At 33.1% G+C, this 26,102-nt stretch overlaps 2 protein-coding genes across 10 annotated transcripts in view; both read left to right on the top strand.

Moving 5' to 3' along the window:
• The window catches only part of LOC129223385 (inositol hexakisphosphate and diphosphoinositol-pentakisphosphate kinase-like), a 109,002-nt gene extending 97,621 nt beyond the window's left edge, over positions 1–11,381 (top strand). For 4 of the 7 annotated variants that reach the window (XM_054857968.1, XM_054857969.1, XM_054857966.1 and 1 more), the window contains 3 exons: positions 100–216; positions 1,886–2,101; positions 11,072–11,381. In XM_054857968.1, the coding sequence (XP_054713943.1) occupies positions 100–216; positions 1,886–2,101; positions 11,072–11,274 (536 nt within the window). In that variant the 3' untranslated portion in view covers positions 11,275–11,381. The remainder of the gene's footprint in view (positions 1–99; positions 217–1,885; positions 2,102–11,071) is intronic. The other 3 variants (XM_054857970.1, XM_054857971.1, XM_054857972.1) reach the window with 1 other exon arrangement.
• A 4,813-nt stretch (positions 11,382–16,194) lies between these two features.
• Positions 16,195–26,102, top strand: part of LOC129222098 (peptidyl-prolyl cis-trans isomerase G-like) — a 73,322-nt gene continuing 63,414 nt past the window's right edge. Inside the window, exon 1 of one of the 3 annotated variants that reach the window (XM_054856538.1) lies at positions 16,195–16,236. The gene's annotated coding sequence lies outside the window, so the exon portion shown is untranslated. Of the gene's footprint in view, positions 16,363–26,102 lie in introns of all 3 variants that reach the window. The other 2 variants (XM_054856537.1, XM_054856539.1) reach the window with 2 other exon arrangements.

The raw sequence follows: 26,102 nt of genomic DNA, 5'->3' as shown, positions 1-26,102 counted from the left end.
TTTTCTTATGCTGGCATGTATTTCTAACTAACCTTTAATTATTCTTTTGCCAATTTTGAGATTAATATTAAATGACTTGTTTTTACCGAAATTTCATAGGTTCAACAAATACCTGTTGTAATTTCTTAGGTTCAACTAACAGTCTTTTCAGCACTGCTGTGATAAGTGGATCTTCTAGTGCTCCAGAACTTAAAAATGCAGTTCCGCCTTCAACTGGTATTATTTATCTTTTCAAAATTTTAAAAGTAGTTGTAAAGGATAACATTATTTTAGAATTATACTGTTTGTAAATGAACTTGTTTTCTTTGTTCGTTTCTTTTTTTTAAATTTATTGATTACTTTTTTAGCCAATATTATTATTACACAATAAGTTTTTTTTTCTAATCACTCTAAGCTAAGCAATAGATACCAAAATTTTAAAACATTTAGATGCATTTGAAAAATAGAATAATTTCCAATTAAAAAAAAGGGATTATTTGAATTTATACATTGTTTCCTTTTAGCTTAAAAAATCCGAACGGCAAATTGGTGGATTTTTATGGTGTTTTAAAACTTTTTTTTTTCCTAACTGCTCAAAAAAGTGCTTTGTTCTTCCTTTATTTTAAATAAGAGTATATTATTTTAAAACCTTTTTTTTTAAAATTATTTTTTAATGTTTGATACATTGTTGTTGACTAGTTCAGTATGATTATTTCTACCCCAAAACAAACATTATGTCATAGTGCAAAAACGATAATCAAAACAGCTTCCGTGAACAAAAACTAATGAATAGTTAAAACAGGTTTTTATCATGATTGTTACCATTATTTATTGAAAATGGAAATGTGTTCAGGAAAGTAAGTTATACCTAGTTTTTCCTTGGCAAAGTTAACATGCACTGAGCATGTGAAATCAATCAGGCAATAATTCAAAGTTTGTATTTTGTTATTGATCTTGTCTGTATATTTGATATAATTATGTATTAAAAATTTAACATGAGTTTTTTTCTTGTTGGTGTAATGTGGCTTATGTTCTCATATTTCTTTTCTTACTTTTGTTTAATTTTTATGATTATATCATATATTAGCATTTAAAGCACTTATTGATCTTTAATATGATATTTTCATCATTACTTTTCCTTTTCATGTGTTTTTTATTTAAATTAGTTCACTATGAGATTGACATGTGATTGAGGCTTTCTTGTTGAATTTATTTAAACTGAACAGTAAAATTTTATGATGTACCATTCTTCTTAAATAATAAGTGCATTTTAAAAATAAAAAAAAACATCATATTCTGCTTTTAAAAAAAAATTATAGTGCTCCTATATATTGATTGTGCAATACTTCAAATTAGGAAAAAATATATGTGATTGTGAATGTAGAATTAATAGTTAGTTACCGCCCTATAGCCAGGGCTAAGGCAGAAATACATAAAATACACCACCAGCTCAGTCATTCCATCCAAGGACTGCAGTTTCGTGCTTATTAGCACCCATCAGCCCGGAATAGGAAGTGACTGAGCTGGAGGTGGAAAACCTCCAGCTCAGGAGGTGTTTTCTACCTTTAGCTCAGTCACTTCCTATTCCAGGCTGATGGGTACTAATAAGCATGAAACTGCAGTTCTCAGATGGCATGACTGAGCTGGCGGTGTATTTTATGAAAAGAATTAATATTCACTGTAAAATTGAATATTTACAACAAATAATTTTATATTCATCCATAAAAATTACTGTTACTTAAACTGTAATGTCATTTTTCTGTAGTTACTTTAACATAATCAGAAGCATGTTATCGGACTTTTTTTTTTTTTTTGGAAACATCTACTGTTTTAAAATCCAACCTAATATTGTATTGATTCTTTTTTCATAAAAATCATATTTCTTGTCTTGTTTTCTTTTTTTCAGATGGATACTGCAGTGTTCCTAGTATTCGACCTTTGGAAACATTGCATAATGCATTGTCTTTAAAGCAATTGGACAGTTTTTTAGAAAGAATGACAAGTGCTACTTTTCGAATGTCATTACAAGCTATGTGCAAGTTATCTACGTCTTCGTCGGCTTCTTCTGGAAATTCATCCAGTTCTCAACCATCTGCTCTTCCTATTGTTTCCCCCTCAAGCAGTAAGTGCTGTTTTCTCTTTCTTGTATCTCTTTATATCATTTTTATTTGTAATTAATGCCTGGCAAAGTTTTTTAATAGTGTGCAATTCTATCATCTCATATGGAACAGTTTGAACTTACAGACATTGAGGACTTAAACATTTCTCTTTTAGTTTGTAGTTTTATTTTTCTGATTTTTCATCAATAAAATGGAATTTCCACTGCTGATGAGACTAAATCCATCAATTTAATTTTAGTTTTCAATTTACATTTGTATTGTTAATATTAATTTGCTGTTCACATTTTTATTGTTTCTTTATGACACATTATGTATGTGTGTATACAGGGTGTTCTGTTTTAACCTGCAAGACCTCTATTTTCGCAACCGTTAGTCCTAGATGCATACTTCCAGTTGCAAAATTGTTCAAAATCAGATACAGAGTTAAGATATTGAAAATTTGAAGCAAAAATAGAAATGAGTCAGAAAATACAAAATTTGACTTTTTATATGGACCGTAGGTCCTCTAACTTATCTTTAGGGAAATAATCTCGATTGAAAAATATTACACAAAAATCTTGACACTTGTGCAACCAAAACTCAAGGAGATATTCCATTTCAATGAAGATGAGATTCATACAAAAGATGAGATTGAAATTTATCGCCCTTTGAGAAGAATGTCAGGTTGTCAAAGTAAAAAAACAAAGTATTTATATTTTTCATTGCTATTTCAAAATAAATGCAAATGTTATGCCATGATACACAAAACCTCAAACAATATGAAAAATCACGCTATATGCACACATATAATTCCAAACCCTTGTCAACTGCTATATTTTCCCCCAGAAGTTGTTATTGATGGCCAGTGTAAAGTGGTGTAGGTTACAAAAGGCTGCATAGCTGGGTGAATATTGATCATTGATCGTACTTTTGTCAACTTTTTTCTGTTGGAATGAGTTTTCAGTGGAGCAAATTTCTCTAAACATAAGTAAGGGGACCTAGGGCCCCACATGAAAAGTTATATTTTGTATTTTTTGTCTCATTTTAATTTTTGCTTCTAACTTTCAACATCTTAACTCTGCATCTGATTTTGTACATTTTTGCAATTGGAAGTATGCCTCTAGGATTAACGGTTGCAAAAATAGAGGCACATTAAAATGGAACGCCCTTTTGTATATATATATAGTATATATAATAAATACAAAAACGTTCATAAAGTTACGAGAAAACCAAACTGAAAGCTTAAAGATGCGCCAAAGCAGCCAACCAATTAAGCGAAGTAAATAGCATTTTAAAGAAACAAATAGTTTTAAAATAAACCAAAAATAACAGCAAAACACAGTAAAATAAAAATCTAAATTTGAAGTGTTGGAGCCAGTAAATTATTATTATTATTTGTGTATATATATATATACATATAATATACACTGCTTGAAAATTGCTAAGGAACAAGTGATTTATGTAAATTTATACCTCAACCTGCTGGCCAATGGAAAAAAAATTCAAGTCCAGATGGTGTGGTAGATCAAGACTCGTTATCTGTATAAAAGACAGTTCATACGCGCTCAAGATTCGTGCGAAAATTCAAGCTGTTTGGTTTTTAACAAAAAATGTGCTGGATGTTAAAAAGGTTTTTTTCTAAAATTCTGTTTGGTTCTTGAAATATTTGAGAGTAAAATGTCAGCAAGACGTCATTTGAGTACCTACGATCGTGGACGACTGGAAGTAGGTCTAAGTGCCACCACTGTGGCTGCTGCAATGGGTGTATCAAAAAAAGGCCATCTCCGGATTAAAGAAGGCCGCTTAAGGTGGAAATGTTTTGCAAAAGCATGCCGGGGGTCGTGGTAGATACACAACACTTTCAGAGGATCGCTATGTAGCCCTCGTGGTAAAAAAGAACAGAAATTTCATTCCTGGACAGATAGCTGAAAATCTTACAACCGCTACCAGTACGCATGTTTCTGCAAGAACCATCTCATGGCGAGTAAATAATGTTGGTTTGTATGCACGAAAGCCCGTACGTTGCATCCAAGTTCAACCACGCCATCGTCAAGAGAGATTACGCTGGTGTCAGGGACATGTTGGTTGGGATCGTCAAAATTGGTCTAGAGTGATGTTCTCTGATGAATCTCGTTTCAGTGTGACAAGTGATTCTGGTCACCAACAACTGTGGAGAGAGCGTGGAACACGTTATGCACAAAAATTTGTTTGAGAACGTGATCGGTACGGTCCAGGCGTGATGGTGTGGGCAGGCATCATGCTCAATGGCAGAACACTGCTTCACATTTTTAAACAAGAAAACTTTACGTCGTAAATTTATTGCAGAGAAGTTATGCTGGACAATGTTCGTCTTTTTAGAGGGGCTGTAGGTCCAGACTTTCTCTTTACGGACGACGATACACAGCCACACAGGACCATTGAAGTGTCAGACACACTGTAAAGTGAAAACATTCTCCGTATGCAATGGCCTGCTGACTTTCCCGACTTAAATCCAATTGAACTTGCCTTGGAGGACCTTGGCAGATGTGTTGCGCGAAGAAGCGTCCCTCCCAGAACAGTACAAGCACTCAAATCTGCATTGAGAGAGGAGTGGGAAAACATCCCCCAAACACTTCTCAATAATTAGTGGGGAGTATGGAAAACAGATGTGAATTGTGCATCAGTGTCCCTGGTAATAATACATCATATTAAGGTACTCATGTCTCCATCATTTTGATCTAAATCATTTTTTTGTGGTTGTATGAAAATCATTTAAGTAGGATTATTTTTTTATTTTTAAGATTTTACTTCATTGATGCAGTAATATCTGCATTATTTTGTACTTATAATAAAGGCACATCATCCCTACTAACTATATACTTCGTTCTGTTTCTTTAATCATTATCTATTCTTAATTATTCCAAAAAATGTAATTGTTCCTTAGCAATTGTCAAGCAATGTATATCAGTGGCATCGCTACAGGGAGGAAAAGTGCGGTTTGCCCCGGGTGTCACCCGTTTGAGGGGGGGTCGGGGGTGATACCTAAAGTGGAATTAGAAGTTTTTGAAAAATATAAAGCTAAAATGCATTTTTTAAACTACAATTTTGAAAATTTTCTGCGGGAAAAATGCCATACGTCCCACTTTTACTTATTTTTTGTTCATCAGCCCACTTAAAATTTCATTATAACACAAATGTAGTTGTTTCCAAAAATGACATGAATTACATGTTTTCATAATTTTTTTCTTCTTTTGCATTTGGGGGGGGGAGGGGGTGACACCCAAAATTACCGCCCGGGTGTCACGCATGCTAAGTATGCCACTGTATAATATATACACATTAATTAATAAGGACTGAAAGTTGCAACTTAGTTGACCTAGGGAAAGTACTTTACGGCACAACCTCGTTTATCTATCCTAACTGGGACCAAAGGTAATCCAGATGTGCAATAATCCAGTTAATATGGAGAATAAGCAAATCAAATTATTAAATAAGCATACATGCATTTTACTACAGCAGAAAAACAAGGCTGTATAACAAAATTACATAAGAGTATTTCGCACAAACACTTTATCAACATATATGGTTCAGCTGTAGTGGTGATGCTCCAAGTGTGCCATAATATTTGTTATATTGTTAAAATTTATGCAGGAATTATACATTTAATCAAAATAAGAATCGAATTTTCCGCATACTTGTAGATCAGCTGCCCATAAGTCAAAATTGTTATTTATGTGAATATAAAAAATTTTAAAACTTGAAATTTTATTTGTATCAACCAGAGATTTGAATGAACAGGAGCAGAATAAACAAGGTTCTACTGTATTTGTATGATAATTAGTTTAAAAAAAAGACAGTTTCAAGGGGGGTTTTTTTATGTTTTAAATGAAGTTTGCCAGTCATGTGTTGGACACACTTTTCGACATTTGCTTTCGAGTATTCAATTCTAGCAATATCTTTTCCGAATCTATTATTGCAAATTTTCAAATTAGTACTTAGCTTTCATACAAATTATTTTTTAGTCTTAGTTAAGAATTAAAAAAAAAGCTATTGCACAGAAAGTCAGACATTATGTCCTACACGTGACAGCTCTATACTTTGTTTCAAAAGTTATATTTTAGAAATGTCATTAATTAAATTTTTTGCCAAAGAAGTCACACATATATGCTTTATTTGCAAAGCATTAAAAAATTTAAAAAAATGCTTTTTACACAGTTTGGAATGAAATATAGACCTGTCACATGTGGGAAAAAATGTCTGCTTTTTTATGGAATGGCCTTAAAGAAGAGTTGAACTTTGGTTATTGTAATAGTTAAGGCTTTAATGACTTGTATCTTTAATATTGAATTCTTTTTAGCGTTACTTATTTATCAAGTGAATTATGAATTAGTAAATTATGAACTGATGTGTGTGTGTGTGTAGTAAAACGTTGCTGAATCTAAGACTTCTCCCTATTGCCATGCAAATTTGATTATTGGTTAGTTTATAATTTTGTTATTATATTCTGAATAACAAAATTCAGCAAACCGAAAAGTAATTTTAAACAATTAATGTCTGGGTTTTCGGGATATTCATGTTGTTGTTGATTGCGTACTAGCGGTAACCGCATAGCCTTGCCCATAGTAGAATATTAGAAGGTCATTTGGTTTGCCTGTATATTTACAGATAACATCAACAATGCATTAAGTTATATTTCTCTAAAGATTTTTTCATATTTTTGGCAAATTCAAAAGCTTAGCATATAGCTTAACAGAAACCAACAAAACCCTTAGAAATATTCTAAAAGAGGAAGGAAGTTTCCCTTCCTTGCTTAAAACACAAAGTAAGACATTTTTCCAAAAGTAATCACTATAGAAAGAATGCTGTAATAGCAATATTTTAATAATTTACTGAACGTAATTTCATAAAAATTAAGAAACTAAAAGCAGACAACTTTTTCTTAACCGTTCAAGTATTTTAATTTAAATCCTTTTCAATAAACAAAAAGGATTGATCACCAGAATAAGCACGTTTTTAAAAATGTTGAAATGAATTTTTTTTTAAGTGACAAAACAATTAAAGGAATTAAAAATGTAACCATGGTAACATACAAAAGTTATTTCTATTATGGAAATAAATTCCACTTATCTTTAATTTTTGATTTTATTCTCTAGCATAATCATGTAGAATCGTTTGGCTTGCTTAAGATAAGCCTTGGACTTTAGTTTTCTTTAAACAATTCTTACTGCTTTCCTAATGCTTGTAGAAACTTTTAACAAACTTCATCTTATGCAGAAAATTCCAAGCACTCAAATGACATAAAAATTAAAACTATGAATGAAATATTTCACCCCCATAGAATAAAATTTATGTGAAAAATGGGCTTAAAATTGTAATACAAATAATAACAGTTCGAATTTTCAAAAAATCCCTTTGAGGTACACACCCCTACACTGCAAACTAAAGTAGTGCCAATGAAAATCGTCCAAACAGTGTAGGTGCTATGTGTGGTGGAAAAATGGTTAAAATTTTGAAATTGTTAGAAAACAAACCATCAACTTAAACAAAAAAAAAAAATGAGGAAAAATTTAGGCCGATCGTATTTTAAGTGTTTCCGCAAAACTCCAGGACGTCGCAATGTTTGGTGCCTACGTGGAACACACAAAGAAAAAGTTTGACTTACCCCAATGTAGTTGAGACAAAATAAGCACAATTTTTTCGCGTCACATGTGAAAATTTATTCCGATGATCATCGTTTACACGACGAATACCAAGATCCTAGGGAGCTCCCGCGGAGTAATCAAAACATGGAAGGGAATATAAAAGATTAAAATGTAAAAAAATTAATGTAGGTTAAGTTCTAAGTCCAGTCTATTGCAGGGAATTAGGTTGTCACAGCAGAGGGATGTGCATTGCACATGGAGAGGCTAAAAAAAGGGTGCGGCTTGTTGTTGCAGCAAAAGAATTCATCCTAGTGACATCAGCAAAGGAGATGATGTAAAACCACATGGAGCTGGCTACTATACCACAGCGATGACTGAGAAATCTCCATTACTCACGAAGAAAATGGCGCAGCGGGAGTCGGAACTAAATTTATGTCGACCGCGCATACCGCTTCACTATCATGGTCTCACCATAAACAGGGACATCACTCGCTTCTTCAATCTTATGCAAGGGTTACAATGTGAAGAAGAAAAGATTTTTATCCGTGCATGATCGGAGCTACTTCCATGTGGACGCGAACATTTTTCATTTTCTTTTTGGTAAACTCTTGATTAAATACTGGATCACATTTTTAACTAAACTGTCATTTGTTGAGAGAAACGGGGCTCCTTGGCTCCTGTGTAAATGCTTCACAATTTACATCGTTTTTCAGGCAGATGAATCAAGATATCGTATCGCTGTCGTCGCCATTTCATACGACCCTTCACGGGTCAAGCGTCCACGCTCCTCATGACACAACGCTCCGTCACATATCACGGCTAGCACACGACTCATCACGAAAATTTTCGAGACATCCCCGCTAAAAACCCACGCGGTCGCGTGAAAAGCAGATATTCATACGCGGCGTCACTTAGCGCAGCGAATGGGAACGTGGGAAAATGACATCACCGATCAAGACAACGCCTACAGCCAATGAGCGATAAGGGCGGGAGACAACACATTGCGGGAAGACGAAGGGAAAACATGGCCGCCAAAAACTCGGAAAAGACGCCATTAAATAAAAAAATCCGAAAATGCGAACACATGAAATAAAAACGCGAATCTATGAAAATATATGTGATTACTATATCACACTATGGACGTCACAAAGATCCAGACAGAGATCCCGACTGATATCCAGACAAACTTTCAGTTTAGTAAAGATGTTGAATGTATGTATAATTAAATCTGTGTGTGCTGTTCCTTCAGCTTTTTTTCATCTTCAATTGGATATTTTGCTTTGTGGAGTAAAATGCTGCTTTAGAATATTTTCTTACTTTATTTTTTAACTTAGTAAAATATGTTTTTCAAACATGCCACATGGTTGCACTAAAGACTTCATAATAAAGAAAATTAGTCAATAAAGACTTGTGATGCATTTTTATAGCGTTGAAAATTTTCTTTCTTTCTTTTCGAATTGTTCTTTATGACCGATTTTTCATGGTTGTCTGCTTTGTTGGTTGTTGGCTATTGTGCTTTTGCAAGATTTTCTCAAAGTTATATCTACATCACTATACATTAATGCGCCATAAATGCCTTGGTTGCAATCAGGTATTTTTATTAACTGATCTCCATTTAATGTTTTCATGAACATGTTGATTTAATAATTCATAATAGTGCATTTTTTCATTGTTATTAACAAAAATAAATTTTTACCATACCTTTAAGTTCAACAATGCTTTTTCCTTGCAGCAATCCTATTTATCCAATGCTCCTCTGAAAAGAGATAAATATTGATGCTCTAAGCGGTTTTATGATTCTGGATCTAGATTTACTTCTCTTATCTCAACACTAAGTATTAGTTACGCAATATGGGTTGTTTACCTTTTATCTTTCAGCCTCTTCATTTGCTGTGTTATCTCTAAAAAATGTTTAAATCTGAAGGCTTCTGGAATTATTTATCGTTTTAAGATTTGTTTTGACAAAATATGAACTTAAAATAAGATATGCTTGGTTTTCAAAAAAATAATAATCACTTATTTTGTAGTCTAAAATATGTAGAGGAATATTTTTCTTGACAATTTTTGCATAGTTATATTGTTTTTATTAAAAAATGTTTGAACAATGTTAAAATTGCACAAATAATGATGAAAATTACTGATACATGTTTCAGAGTTAAAAGAATTCCTTCATCAGTACAAAAAATGAACTAATGTGCTAAAAGACATCCAACAAAGCAAAATTCTTTTCATATTTTTTTTTTGGATTGATAAGTGGGCTTTTTTGTAACAGTCAAATCTGCTATTCTTACTGCTAAATAGCAATTGTAACTTTTTTTATTTTGCTTTTAAACTTATTGCACAAAGGTAAAGATGCATTTGTAATTAATGATAATTATATTTATCTTGGTACAGTAAGTCAGAGAAGTAAAGTTGTATTCCTCCTCCCCACACACTGAGAATTTTTATTACTTCTGAGGAAGAAATGTACACAAAGATTTTTAGGGACCTTTGCAATGTATATGTGTGTGTTAGTATAGATCCTTTGTTGTGAGTGTCCCCAAAATGTTCCCTCCCCCCCAAAAGTATTTATTTTAATATTTTATTTCATCCTTCATTTATACCTGTGAGAATGTTTAATGATACAATTTGCTTTCTGTTCACAATTTTACTATTTATTTTTCTTTTATTAAACTCAAGTAGTCAGTGTTATGACTCTTTAGAGGATGCAGTAAATCAAGTTTTGAATAAAAGACTGTAAAAATATTTCCTTTTTACAGGCATGAAAATTTTCCTAATTTTTGCAAAAAAATCTGCTTTTTAAAGTTTTTTTTTTTTTTTTTTTGATCAACATAAATCCATTGAGAAATCGTGCCTGCAAAAATGGATGGAGGTAACTTGCAGAAACTTATTGTAGTAATTAGAATAAATTTTCATTATTTCAAACACACATAAGTGAAAAATATGTTATGGCAACATCAAACATGTGCATAGCCGAAAATCTCTCGCCATGTTTGGGAATTCAATCCTTTTGCATCCTGCTAATACTTCATTTCTTTTGAAAGTTGCAAGCTATTTTTGCATATTCTATTTTTAATCTTCTCAATTTCATATTTATTTTACTAATTTCTTTACCCTTTACTTTTTGTTATTAAATAACTCTTAGTTTTTAATTTGGATCATTAATTTATTTTAGTGTGCACTTTAGAAGTATTTTTTAACGCATTTCATAACATCCTGATTTATGTATGTAACTCTAACTGCTTGTTCTTCTTATGAAAATTTTCAATCCATGTGGAGTTTAGCTTTTTGTTCCAAACTGACACTTTCATGTCTGTTTTTATTTGAAATATAATATGTGTGGTTTAAGTGTATCCTTTTTTCTCACACTAGGTATTCTTTGGAGTGGACCTCCATCTTTCGTATCCAGCAGTGGTCCTTCATCACCCAATTCATCAACATTAGATATATGGGCCAGGTGGAGACAGATGACTGAAGTGGACTCAGTGTTAGATTTCTCAGGTCCTGGAAGTCGCAGCAGTCTCAGCAATCCTCCGTCTCCACATGACCCTTGTTACTATAACAACAGCCTGTGACAAAAATGTAAATCTTAAAGCAATATATATTTTTCAAGAACATAGTCCATAGCAGTATTAAATTATTAAAGAGTTGTAAATATTTAAATAAAAAATAGATTTTAATTTTCTGTCTTTGTCAGAGTTGCTCTTGGTTTTTGATTTGTGACCAAATGTACTTGCTATGAAAGTTCTAAAAGTTGGCAGTTTTGAACTAAATGTAAGCATTTAGTATTTCATTGCTCTGAGGCAATCCTACAAAAAGTCTTTCTGTCCCCGTATTACACTTGTTACTATATAATATATAATGGTAAAAAACAGTATATATTTTTCATAAATGTAGTCCATAGCAGTATTAAATAATTTTATAATTATAACTACTTATTATTTTATTTATTCGTTTACTTTTATGATCTTAAAAGGTACTAAAAATTGGAAATTTTAAACAGAAAGTGAACATTTTCTTATCTCATTGACCCAATAGTTATTGCTGTAAAAAACTTGAAATATTTTGGGAACAAACAATGCATTCTAAGTAGGGGAATGTGGGGCAAAGCGAAATAGTTAAGATGACTGAGCTATTTCAAAATTAAAAAAAATTGGAAGTTTGTTCTGAAAATTGCGGAATATAAAGAAAGAACAATGTATTTAATAATAAAACTTGCATTATTTTTTATTTTTGGCAGTAAATTAGAACCTCCAAAAGAATGGAAATTTTTCACTTTTTTTCCTGAGATTTCACTAAATTCATATTTTTCAATGTAATGATCCACTTTGTACACTTCCTTTCGCTCTCTTGTGTTGTATAGTTAGTTGATGAAAAGGAAATTTAATATGCAATTTGTCAAAAGATCAAAGGTATGTGTATTTTGTAATTTTTTCCTTGTTTAAAATTATGTATTCAGCATTGTACTATAGGTGAATGGAGAAAAAAGAAAAGCTTTTTTGTAATTTCCATGGCCATTATGGAAAACATCAATAGTTCCTCGTGAAATGTCTCTTTAATATAGTATGAACATTTATTTATTTTGTATTTTTAGTCATTTCTCCTCCTCCTTTTTAGTTTTTAATTTTATTCATTTTGTATTTTTAGTCATTTTTACTCCTCCTTTTTAGTTTTTAATTTTATTCATTTATTCATTTTTAATCATTCAGTAAAATTTAGAGTTTCATTGAGTAATTTTCTCCTTTCCTAATAATTTTGGTTCAGAAAGCTTCTGGGTTTGTCACTGGGGCCAAATGAAACGGTCCAGTGACTGGAAAAAAAGAAAAATATATTTCATTTTCCAGAGTATTTTATATACTTCAATGCATGACAATTGGGGAGCAGCATAGGTGGATGAATTGTTGGATGAGCGCTAGAGAGATAAAACATTCCACTTTTTGTGCCAGCTTCCTGTCTTCAGGGCTACCATTGCATGAGAATACTAAACAAGTGCATGGTGAAAATGATTTCTAAAAACACTTTTAAATGGATGACTTATGTCAAGAAAAACCTGTATTGTTTGAAAACTTTCAAATGACTAAAATTCACATTCCTGTGCTAAATTCAGCCTTGAAATTTAATTGTTGACTCTATATGCAATGATTAAAAACCTTGTCCCACTAACCCAAACTCAGGGTCGTCCAAAGACCTGGCAGCTAACTGGGCAAAAGTTTCCTGGCGCCCCTCCCCCCCCCATACACACAGAAAAATTTAAGTTATAACATCAGTACATCATACTTGCATTTTTTAAATATTAATGAACAAAAAAATCAAAGGGATATGGATAATACAAATTAAAACGCAAGCAATGAATCTGTTTCTAATATTTGTAAAACATATAATACCTCAAAAACTTTTCAAAAAATGGAAATGTTTAAAATCTAAATATTTATCTTATAAAATGTTGTCCCACAAATTAAGAAGAAACAAACAATTAAAACTGAATTAATTACTCATATTAATCAAACGAAGAACACAAGTAAATAATTTGTTGATTATAAACAGAAAATGTATTTATCGAAATAAATTACATAAAAATTAAATTTCGATCTGGACTCATCCAATGATTCCTTTCAAGAGCTTTTTGGTTTTACTTGAACCAATTTAATACCAGCTTTCATATGTTAAAAACAAAAAAAAAATTTTTTTTTTAAACATAAGCATAACTCGCTTTAAACGAGCAAACCCAGCTTAAAGAGAGCATTATTTTTGCGATTCATAAAATTTCTATGACTTCCAGCTCAGCTTAGCTTTTTTTTTCGGTAAATTGTCTTTAACATTCCAAATTTAACCAAAATTAGTGAGGAATCAGAAATTCTGAGAACAGGCCATGGCAGCACATTTTTTGTGGAGTAAAGAAACATTTTAAAATTACTTATATGTATATATGTATATTCCTAAAAACGATGACCTAAGAGAGATGCATTCGGATACTTCAAAAAGCAAAGTAAAAGCTTCTTTGGAACACTGATTAAAAAAGAGAAAAAAGCAACTATGATGAATTTTTATGATTGTTTTCACGAACTCGTTTCTTACGAGCACTAGATTATAACAAGCAAATATCGCGGTCCCTTTGCACTCGTTATAAGCGAGTTCGACTGTACAAACAATAGGTTTTTTTCAAACGACACTTACACAAAATTTTAGTGCAATAACCTCTGAATATAAAACATTTTTTAAGTTTTTTGGACCATAGTTTTCTAAAATTTGCCAGGAAAGGTCCATCAGATCCCCCTTTGCATAAAATCTTAAAAGTTTGTCTAAAATTGCATTTTTGAAACTTCAATTTGGGAAACTTGTGGAGGGGGGGGGAACAGAATTGATTTCAACCTATTTTTTTTTAAAAAATCGAAAGGGAACAGTCCTTGAACTCCATTTTTTGCACGACGTCAGTTGGCATATAATCGCGTTTTTAAGTCTTCAATTTCAAATTATCGATGAGGCCTCCTACACCTTTTCCCCCGTAGCTTTTGCAAAGAGAGTCTAAAATTGCGTTTTTAAAACTCAAAGTTTCAAAATATCCCCTCCCCCACTCCCCCTCCACCCTTTCCTATTAGACCAAAATTTTTCTCTTTATTTTTTTTCTGTGTGCTCTCCTAAATTTTTTTCTGGTTACGTTACTTCATGCACAGCTAGAATTCCAAAAAATTTGATGGGAACTAGACAATGGAGAAAGAGGCCTTTTTTTTCGATTCTAAACAGTTATATTCTCAGAATTCGTGAATTCTGCTAATGATTGAACCCTGTAAACGATAACTTGTATGCTTATTTCCACCTAAGTGTAGCACTTGACCTAAGTGTAGCACTTGACATCTCCCTACATTAACTGCCATACCCCACTTAGTAATATAATCTAAATCCTCTTGAAGCTGTTTTACTTTTCTTCATTTTCTACAATCCTCATAATTATTACATCATCAACAAAACAATTCATTCTTCCAGAAATATTCCCATTGTTGTCATTCATAAAAATAATAAACAAGAGAGGCCGAGAGGCCCTAAAACTAAACCCTGAGAAACCCCGCTTAAAACATCACTCCATTTAGAATAATTTCCCCTCACAACTACTATTTGTCTCCTTCCAGTCAGCCAATTTCTAACCCAAAGTAAAGTTTTCCCACCTATTCTTATATCAGCTAATTTGCTGAGAAGAGCAAGATGCGGTACCTTACAAAAGCTTTTTGAAAATCAATATAAACAACATCCACGCACTTTTTGATATCTAAAGCCAAGGTAACCTTGTCGTAGAAATGCAATAAATTTTTAACGCACGATTTACCGGACGGTTGTTACGCTTTCGTTGCTCGTACATTTCGTTTAATCATGGTTACTCATAGACTAATAATAATAACTCTTATTGTGTGTGTCTATGTGGTTACTTCAGATGAATGTCCTACTCCTATTCATAGTCACAACTGACTACAACTGTATTTATGTCAAGGACTGCATACTAAGTGCCTTGCCTCCATTATTTTATATACCGATAGATGACAGCACCATCACCGGATCGAACAGTTAATGATAATTTAGAACTAGTCCAGGAGCTAATAGCTACCTGGTGCTAGCACCCCCAGAGGTATCGTTTCACTTGGAGGACATTGAGAACACGAGCATATTTAACGTCGCTCAGTCCCCTTTAATGACGACGGTGGGTCTTCGATCATCGAGGTTCGAACTCCCTCGGGGGACCCTTCGGCCCCGAATCCGACACTCTACCGATCGGGCTACCACGGCCCTTCAGATGAATGTGCTCAAACACTGTTTATGGTTGCGCTCGCATAACACGACCGGTCGGTGGTGGTCAATGATTGCGGACGAAGACCCTGACCAGTTGACCGGTGAGTAACCGGTTACTAACAGCAGCGTTCTATCACCTACCGGTTACCATTTTAAGCTGTTGATTGGTTGATTGAAGCACGTGATCATTAGCTGTCACGTGATCGGTTAAACTCGTCGAACGCAAACTATGAGTGCGTTCGACGAGCACTACCGAGAGTGACCGGTTAGTTTATCACGTGACAGCTAATGATCACGTGCTCCAATCAACTGCTTAGAATGGCAACCGCTGCGGTAATCGGTTAATCATAGAACGCCGCGGTTAGTAACTGGTTACTTACCGGTAGACCGGTGAGGTTCGTCGAACGCAACCCATTACAATGCTTTGGTTATTCACCGGTAGTGGTATGCGAACGCAGCTGTTAGCATATTCGAACACGACCTATATAATTTCAGGAAAACTAGGTTTCAGGACTACAAAATATTGACTATGAGCTTAAAATAGTTTGTAATGGATGAATCATTATGTTATAAACCGTTTTTCAACTTTAATATCATAAGGAATTGTAGTAGATTCAGTGTTTAGAGAATGGAGGTTCTCCCAGGTTTAGAGGACTCACTCCAGTTTTTCGAAATGTTTAAAAAGAACTTCTACTTCGATCTCGTCTCGTTTTCGTCCGGGTTCTTCGTTCTGTATGTTTGGGTTTTTGTCTGTCTAAATGGTGTGTATATTACGGTAGGAAAATGTGTTACAGATTTAAATTTACGTTGAATTGTCACCATTTAGTTGGACAGTGTTAACTGATCATTCTTTTTCACTAAATTTTCCTGTACTTATGGCCTAACAGGTTTTGATTTACATTGTTTGTGCTGTTTACTTTTTAATCTTGCTATGTGTTTCATTAGTGTTCCCGATGGATCGCTTTTCAAACTCGCAGCGCTCTGGTCTTTTTCAAATTGTAGAAATGTGCTATTTTTCTTTAAACGGTATAAGTGTTCTTGGCCCTTGTTAAGTATACCAAATTGCGCATACTTTTTATGAAAGCTGAGTCGAGCTTTGTACGAGACAACATCGCGATACTGCGGCAACTTCGGCAAGTCCAACTCTGGTCAATTTAAATTTCGATGTGTTGTCATTGTCTCGAGAAACTCAATGAAAAGGCCCGGCTCAATAAATTAATGTGTAAGCAGATCTCTAGGCAAACAGGCCCTTATGAAAATGGTCTATAGAATTCTATAAAAAAATTCTTTAGAAATACCTATATAGAGTCTTATAGAATTATGGCCCAATTTTCTATAGAATTCTCGAGTGAAGAATTCTATAGGTTTCTATAAAATTAGTTCTATAGGATTCTATATACTTAAAGAATTCTATAGAATTATTTTTATAGAATCCTACGGAAAATTGGGCCATAATTCTATAAAACTCTATACAGGTATTTCTTATAGAGCCTCTATAGATCTTCCTATACAGCCTCTAGATTCTATTAAGAGTCTCATAAAACACAATGACAATGCTTTACATAATTAATATATGCTTGACAAAACTAAATTATGCCTAAAAATATTAGGTGCAGCAATTTACAGGGTTCATACGGGTCATGAAAATCCTGGAAAGTCATGAAAAAAAAAAAAAAAAACAAATTTCAGACCTGGAAAAGTCATGGAAAAATTAATATTTTCATAAAAGTCATAGAAATTCATTTCAAGTCATGGAAAAATGTCTTGGGCAGTAAGAGAGCAACAATTGCTAAAAGAACGCTAGAAATACTGAGTGATTTAGTAATATTGCATATAAATTGAACGATCTCAAAAACAAATCCGAGTTTTGGAATCCAATTTCATCCGCTTCTGTAACAGCCGCTCATCTTTTTTTGTGATGTGATTTTACTACTGGGGCATTACTAATTTTGAACCCACCATTATTTTCAGTACTTCTTATATTTTATATTGTATTAGTGGACTCTCACTTTCTTGATTTTGCCACGCCCCCTCAAAAACTGTAATTCAATTGCATCCGAGTTCGTTTCAGCTACTTGCAAAAAGTTTATTATTAAATTTATCAGAGTTTATCTTGATATGTTGAAGATTTTAAACTGAAGACTTTAGTCAGGCAATAGAACATAGAAATAGGGGAATTCTGATACTCTAAAGCAGAATTGTCCAACATATAGCTCGCAAACCTGATCCTTTTAGCCAGCTGAAATATCTGGTTTGGAAAAATGAATTTGCTGTAAAATGTGGATTTACTTTAATGGACGAATATGCTGTCCAGTTACATGAGTGATAAGATGCACTATTGACACCAAAGGGCAATGTTTTTATGAAGTAAATTTATTATTTTAAACTTATACAATTTTTATCCCATTCATTACTATTCTGCCCTATTTATTAAATATTTATTAGACATTTAAACATCAGTGTAATGTGTTCATTATATTTTTATTTTACTTGAATTTGTGTGATGAAGACAAATAAGAATAATTTATTACTTTCAGCAGTATGCAGATATTTTTTCAGTCACAAGTAAGTGCTCCAATGAGGTAATGGTACTCATGTAAAAGTTTTTCTAATGCCCATTTCCGAAAAGATTGACAAGTTTGACATAAATAGTACTATTCTCTTTGTGTAACAAGGTCATGAAAATTTTTATGAAGTCATGGAAAAGGCATGGAATTTTTTTATCCAAATTGAGTATGAACCCTGAATTTATTACAACGATTACACATTATTATTAGATTAAAGACACTTCATAACACTGGACAGTGATACCATTTGGGAGTGCTAATTAAATATTAAAACCCCTATCAGTATAAAAAACAATGTTAACACGCCAAAACTTTCGGTTATTGTTACTTACATATAAATTTTTGATGCAAAAATCACTAGTAAATTAAGGTCATTACTCAGTCATGAGCTTTATTTATTTAGTAAAATCAAATAATAATTTCCAATGCATATGAAGTTCATTCTGGATTTAAAATTCAAGTTTTGTTTTATAAGTACTATTTGTAAATTTTTTCATTCCCAATTTTTTTAATATAACAATAAAATTGTAAATATAACAAAACAACACAAAAATAATACATACTTTCTAACGAATTCGGCAAGATTCAGCCATTTTCATTTGCTACGTTTAGAGGATCGCACGTGCAAGATGGACGCGATCGCCGTTCGGGGCAGAAAAGGAAAAACAGACTGGCGCATGCACGAAGAGATTGAGAGAAATATTGCTGGCAAATTCTCGCAACAAAATACGGAGTTGCATCTTGGAATTTTGATTATTTTATTTACTAAACAATGACAAGAATTTTTACGAATTCTCACATTTTTAGAATTAATTTCAATGTTTAGAAGTTTTATTATTACTATAAAATAACTTAAACATTGTAAATAATAAATAATTTTTAATATTTTATGAGTATATTTTTTTATTTCATTAAGTTTAGATTTTTTTCATCGAGCTATGACAAAATGCAACAGTATTATTATTTAAGACCATACTACAATCTGCCATTGTAATAAAAAATATGACCTTAACAAATAATTGTTAAAACAATTATTCTTAAAATTAAGTAGATTAATTAGGAATTAAACCATTTCATTTTAGGGATTAAGCTTCCTAATTAATTATGGTTTTTTTTTAGCCTTTCCAAACTAGAAGTATTATATAAACACTAATGAAAACTGTAATTGTAAACAAAATGAACAAATTCTCAACTTTTTACAAAGTTCTACAGTAAGGGAAGTTTTTTTTTTTTCTGATCAAATTCTATAGAATTTTATAGAATTCATTATCTATAGAAACCTTATGCTCAAATTCTATAGCAGTTTCTATAGAACTTTATAGAAGAAATTCTCTATAGAAACTTCATTCTCAAGTTCTATACGGATATCTATAGAATTACATAGAAATAATTTCTATAGGAACTTTCTTATAGACTTCTATATAATTTTCTTAAAGCAGACTACTTTACTATGCTGGGGTCAATCCAGGCCGAAATTAGGTCCGCTTTGCGGCAACTTCACAAAATTTCACATCATGAAAATGGCTCTATTCACAAAATTCCGCAATGTAAAAGCGGCCCTATTCATAAAATTCTGCTTTGTAAAAACGGCCCCATTCACTACATGTAGTCGATAGTCAGGAATTTAAAATTTGTTTGAATGTATCACTTTTTAAGATCTTTGATTAAATTTAAGAATTTCAAGGGTCTTATTTTGTATATTGCATCATTTGCCCTTATTATACTTGTTATTCTCTTAATATCCTCTTCTTAATAAAGTATAACTACTATAAATGCTTTGATATTATGTTTGGAACTGATGTGATATACCCCACCCTTGGCGACTTTTTCCTGTTGGCGCCAAGAAAGCGTCGCCAAGAAAACGATGTATGACGACATATGTCATACATCGTTCTTAGCGATGCTTTTTTTGCGCCAACAGGAAAAAATCAGATAAAAAACATGATCAAAGCACTTCAGAACACAATATCAGGGGTCGATCCGGCGTCAAATTGGGGCCTCTTTGCGGCCCCTTCACAAAATTCCGCATGGCAAAAGCGGCCCCATTCACAAAATTCCGCGTCGCAGAAGCGGCCCCATTCACAAAATTCCTCATCGCAAAAGCGGCCCCATTCACAAAATTCCGCGTCGTAAAAGCAGCCACTTCACAAAAATTTATAAAAAGGCAGCCTTTTCACAATATTTTTTAAACGCAAAGGTGTACGCATCTACGCGGGAGCCTCTTCCACCTTCCCCCATCTTATCTTTTTGCTTGCTGCGTGAGGTGTTTTTGCTTGAGAGCGTCAGAGGGGGGACGGGAGAGGGACACTTGTGATTGGTAGCTTGTTTTCAGGAAAATCTTAAATTTTACTTTGATTACGCAATATATATTTAGTATTAATTTGTGTTGAGTTTCAAAATCCAATTCTAAAATAACTTTACTTAAAATAAAATTATTTTACATGCTGTTTTTATATTTTTATTTGTTTTGAAGATCCTGATTTCCTTACATCGGCCATGGTAAACGAATTTTTCGCATTTTTGATGTTTACTGTACCTTGTTAAGAGGCTAACAAATAAAATTTCTTATATATTTATTAACATCATTAAATTGCCAAGTTTTAAACGAAATACCTACTCTGTAAGAACGTCAAAAAATTAAACGCTGAATGCTGGTGCAGTATTATTTTGGGTTTTAATTACTTTTAAGTTTTTCAAACACATACATGGAATCTTTAATGAGTATTTCACTTCTGTGTTAAGAAATATGTGATATCTTTGAGTCTGTTCATATTGTATTTATTAGGAGTTATCATTACGTTCAGCAGCATGTGCAATTTTCATTGCTCTTAAAGTATTTGAGAGGGGCAAACAGGAAATCTGTTGTGAGACTTTCACCTTAAGAAAGTGTGCCTTGCATATGTATATTTGTAAAAAGCAATAAATGTAATGTATGTGTCAAATTACGAATAAAATGTTAAGGGTCTTACTTCCCTCCTCCCCCAGCGCATTTTCTCTTGACAGCTTTCAGGTATTCTTCAAGAACTTGCAATCACCCCTGAAACCTGTCTAAGGCTTTTCTATAACGATACGACAGCTAAAAATGCTTTAATATAATCTTTTCCAAGAAAAAAATCACGAGAAGGTCTTTTTTACAAAAATAAAGAAAATGCACAAAAATATTTTGCTTTTTCACAAAAATAACGAAATTTCACAAAAATATTTTGCCTTTTCACAAAATGGGGACCCAAAAAATAAAACCTGGATCGACCCCTGAATATATATAAAAACAACATAAAAGCACAACAAAAAACATCACGAATATATGCTTCAAAAATGTACAGGGCCGGGGTTTTTTGTAAACATATTAAAAAACAATGAAATAAATTATTGTATTAATTACAAGTCGAAATTAATGCATTAATTGTTTTTTCGTCATTTCTCCGGGATACGAGCCCTCGGTCTCATAGTACTTTCGTAATGAGACCTCGGCTCGCCGGCCCTGCCTCGGTCTCATTACGAAAGTACTATGAGACCTCTGGCTCGCCAGGACCTCGCTCCGCTCGGTCCGTTATCCCTCCGACTGTTAATATACATTACAGTCGGAGTATGGTCACAATTATGTATATTTATGTATATTATGCATATTCATGTGTATGTACACCCAAGGGTGGCTCCTTCTGTTCAGTGTACAATAATGACACAGTTTTAAGTGTGAAATATGCACCATTATTGTGCAGATTTATTAATAAAATTCAGCATTTTTAAGAGTACAACCGAAAGAACTTTCAATTGTTAACATAAAATTCAGTACCTAAAGGAGGCACGTTAATGTCTAAATAATTCGTGGGGCATCGATAAGAATTAACTTTTAGAACAAAATAATCGAACTATTTTTGTAAAATTAATTAACCTACAGTAAAAATAAAGTTAAAAGCTACAAGAACCCCTCAAGGATTTGTAAAAAACAAAGAATTTCCGAAGTGAGAATTTTTATGTGAATTCTAAAATAAAGAACTTACCTTTTTATGGTATAAATCCTCACACTCAGTCCAAAACAAAACATCATCTGACAATGGCGCGTTACAGATACACACCACGTTGGAGTTAACTTTTAATTAACCTTCAAGTTTGAAGAAACTGGCATTTTCTAATGTTTTTACTTCAAAACACAACTACTGAATCTAAACTAACACAAAATAAGCATTCCTGTAAGGTATATTGCACAAAACAACACGTATCTCTCCTGCGTAAAACCAAGAACCCAAGTAAACAAGTTCGAACAAGTTTGCCTTCGCGTTGCCAACCACAGGTTAGTTTCACCAGGGATGCCATGTTTAAAAATTTATCACCTCATTGGCGAGAAAAATATTTCAATTTTGTGCAAAAAATCGGATGTCGCCAAATGGGGGGGGGGGTATATCACATCTGTACCTTATGTTTTGCCAGAAAAAAAAGGCAAATTAATGAACAAATGTAGAAATGTTCATAAAAACATTTTACTTTTTATAAAATATGAACCCAAGAAATAGAACCTGAATCGCCATCTGCTATGTTCTGCAACGTAAAATTATTTGACCAAAATAGTTCTGCAAGTTCTTCAAGCATTGTACACGACCTTTTCCCCAAATAGGGAGCCCAAAATCGAAACCATTTCTAACAGGAGTATGAGAGAAACATTTTATTTGTTCAGTAGTGCACTCAGTCTTTCTGCAGAAAACAGCATGAAATCGAAATTTCAAGCAGACATTCTTGACAGAAAATGCAAAACCCAGCCCATAGAAGTGCCGCCTCTTTACCTAAAACATAGAAGAGTTTTGAATGCTTTTACAGTTCCAATTATCTCATGCGAAGCAGTATTTTCCCTCAAAATAACAGCACATGGTGAATAGTACGACCAAGAAATGCCTACACAAATATCAGGGGTCTGGCCAGAGGATATTTGGGTCCGTTAACGGACCCTTCACAAAAATCCGATCAACCAAAACGGACCTTTCACAAAATCCCGATCAAACAAAACGGACCTTTCACAAAATCCCGATCAAACAAAACGGACCCTTCACAAAATTCTGCTAAACAAGATCGGATCTGTCAAATTGTTTATTGAAAGAGCAAATCTGAAAGCAAAACAACGCATATTTCTGTGTATAAACCGATAATTTTTGGAACCTTTTTCAAAGTCAAATTAGAGGGATCAGCTTATACAAAATCGGCTAATTTTGAAGAAAAAAAAAAAATCGGCACTCTTGGGATGCTTCTGCAAGCGATAAATAATTGCTACTGCCAAATAAATATAATGGTTGTTTGTTTTATCACAGCTAATTAGCAGCGGTGTTGTTGTAAACTTTTCTGAAAATGCATTAGTAAGCACTTTTCTCCACTTATGATTTAATAAACAATAATAATATATATCTGCGAAATGAACTATAAACAATAATAATATATATCTGCGAAATGAACTAAGAACTGCAAAGGGATAGTAAGGGTGTGGAAAAAATATGATCGCTTCAGATAGTGTTACCAACTTCAAAATTATCACCACTTAGCGTCTGGCGTTGAACCTTTATAATGACTTGATTAGAAAATATTCTCATCATTTTGCCAGCTTGTCAATATTTGCGTTTTTACTGTGCGGGTGCGGTGCCATGTTTAATTGTTATTTTGGGAGAAAATTATATGGGTTTTGATTTTTCCATGCTAACAAGGATGATTAACTTTAAATAAACTCTTTTAATTACCGTTTTTTTTTCTTTAGATATCTACATTTTGAAAAATGCAATCTTTTAACATCCGATATGAGAATCATATTTTGTTCTTTTTTCAAGCTAACTTCGCTTTATTAGGATTCAAATAAATGAAAAGTCTCTTTATTTCTGTTAGAACTCTCATTTCAAGTTTTTAAAGCAAAATTCCATTTTCTGTTATGAGTCAAAAATTAAAATGCTAAATAGATGGTTTATTTTATTTTTTGGGTCAACTGTGTCCACAGATATTAATGATATGTTTATCATAGGACTCTAAAATGCAATTTTAAAATAATTTTATCCAAAATATTTCTTTTACAAGCCGTTTTTATAATTTTGATGCCTTCACTTTGAGAATTGCGATCTCTTTGCATCCGCTATGGGAATCCGATTTTTCGAATTTTTAATGATTATTACGCTTTGTTAAGAGGTAAACAATTGAAATATCTTTTTATTTTTGTTAAAATCACGGAATTTATAAGTTTTAAACGAAATTCTGTGCTTTTTAAGAGTGTCTTGGGTCAAAAAGTTGAATGCTGAACCCTATTCTGAATTTTATTTTATTTATTTATATTTTTGTTACAATTATTTTAAGTACTGTACAGAAATATATCTAGTATAATTTAACATAATGTAGAATGGTAGATAAATATTGATACTTGAAAGAGCGATGCCCCCCCCCCCCCCCCCCCCCCAAATATCAGAAAAAAAAATCCAGAATGATTTTCTCGACGTAGAAGAGGAAAACACTCAACTTTAAGTTTAATTGATGCAGTTTGTGCCATCTCTAAATTCTAAAATTTCATTTTAACAAAAAAAAAAATTTTTTTTTGTGAAATTTTTTGATTTTTCACAAAATTAATTCATTTTTCACAAAATTAATTCATTTTTCACAAAATTAATTCATTTTTCACAAAATTATTCGATTTTTCACAAAAAACGGACCCTGTGAAAAATCGTGGACAGACCCCTGAATATGTTAAGCTAAAAATTTTTGCCTCATACAGACATTGATTTATGGATTGGTCTTCCAGGCAGGGATCAGTAGTTAGAGCAAAAAGGAGGAAATTTAAAAATTGTGGAAAGGGAGGGTATCTAAAAATACACCAAACCAGCTTCTATAAGGGAGGATAACCCTCTAGAAAAAGCCTAATTTACCAATTTTAAAGATACAGCAAAACTTTCACATGCTAATTCACTTCAAATATTTAGGAAGAACTTAAGATTGCATATATTGTTTGTTCTCAAAGTATAGTATTCTAGCATTTTTCAAATTTCAGTTAGAAAAATATCAGGCCTTAAAATCTTGCACACAATGACTAAATAGATTTATTTAACAGGTGCATTAACCAAGGTAGTTTGGCATATGTTTAGAGAAAAAAATTCACATTCAACGGGTAACAAAACTCGCCACTATAGTCGAGGAGCAAACGGTCAAATTTTAGCTCCCGTGCGATTTTTGTGATACAATTATAGCAGTTAGTTTTTCTGAAAGGTATTTGCATGAGGAAAACGAATTCAGATGTTGCCACCCCCCAAAATGGTGCAGGGGGGCTGGGGGGCAGCTATAACTGCCGTGGGGGGCAAGTGATTTCCCGTTCAATTTTTGTGATACAATTGTGTGACTTAGCTTTTCTGAAAGGTATTGGTACGAGGAAACCAAATTTCGATAATGCCAACCCCGAAAATGGTTCAGGGGGGCGGCTATAACTACATTTGGGGGGGCAAGCTGTTTCCCGTTCAATTTTTGTGATACAATTATGGGAGTTAGTTTTTCTGAAAGGTATTGACACGAGGAAACCGAATTTGGATGATGCTACCCCCGTAAATGCTGCAGGGGGGCGGAGGGGGGAAGGGATTATAACTGCATTTGGGGGGCAAGCTGTTTCCCGTTCAAATTTTATGATATAATTATGCGAGTTAGTTCTCCTGAAACGTATTGGCACGAGGAAACCGAATTTAGATGCTGCTAACTCCGAAATTGGTGCTGGGGAGCAGGGGGGGCGGTTATAACTGCGTTGGGGGCATGTAATTTTTCGTTTAATTTTTGTGATACAATTATGGGAGTTAGTTTTTCTGAAAGGTATTGTCACGAGGAAAACAAATTTGGATGTTGTCAACCCCGAAAATGGGGCAGGGGGGCGGGGGGCGGTTATAAATGTGCAGGGGGGCAAGAGGTATTCTGTTCAATTTTTGTGATGCAATCATGGGAGTTGGTTCTGCTGAAAGGTATTGGTATGAGGAAAACGAATTTGGATGTTGCTATCCCCTAAAATGCTGATGGGGGGCAGGGGGGGTATGACTGCAAACATAACACACTTATATATTCAAAATTTC

The sequence above is a fragment of the Uloborus diversus genome, chromosome 5 (assembly GCF_026930045.1).
Source record: "Uloborus diversus isolate 005 chromosome 5, Udiv.v.3.1, whole genome shotgun sequence".
NCBI classification, from domain to species: domain Eukaryota; kingdom Metazoa; phylum Arthropoda; class Arachnida; order Araneae; family Uloboridae; genus Uloborus; species Uloborus diversus.
Note: the sequence above shows the minus strand (reverse complement) of the source record. Positions and strands in the feature narration are given on the sequence as shown.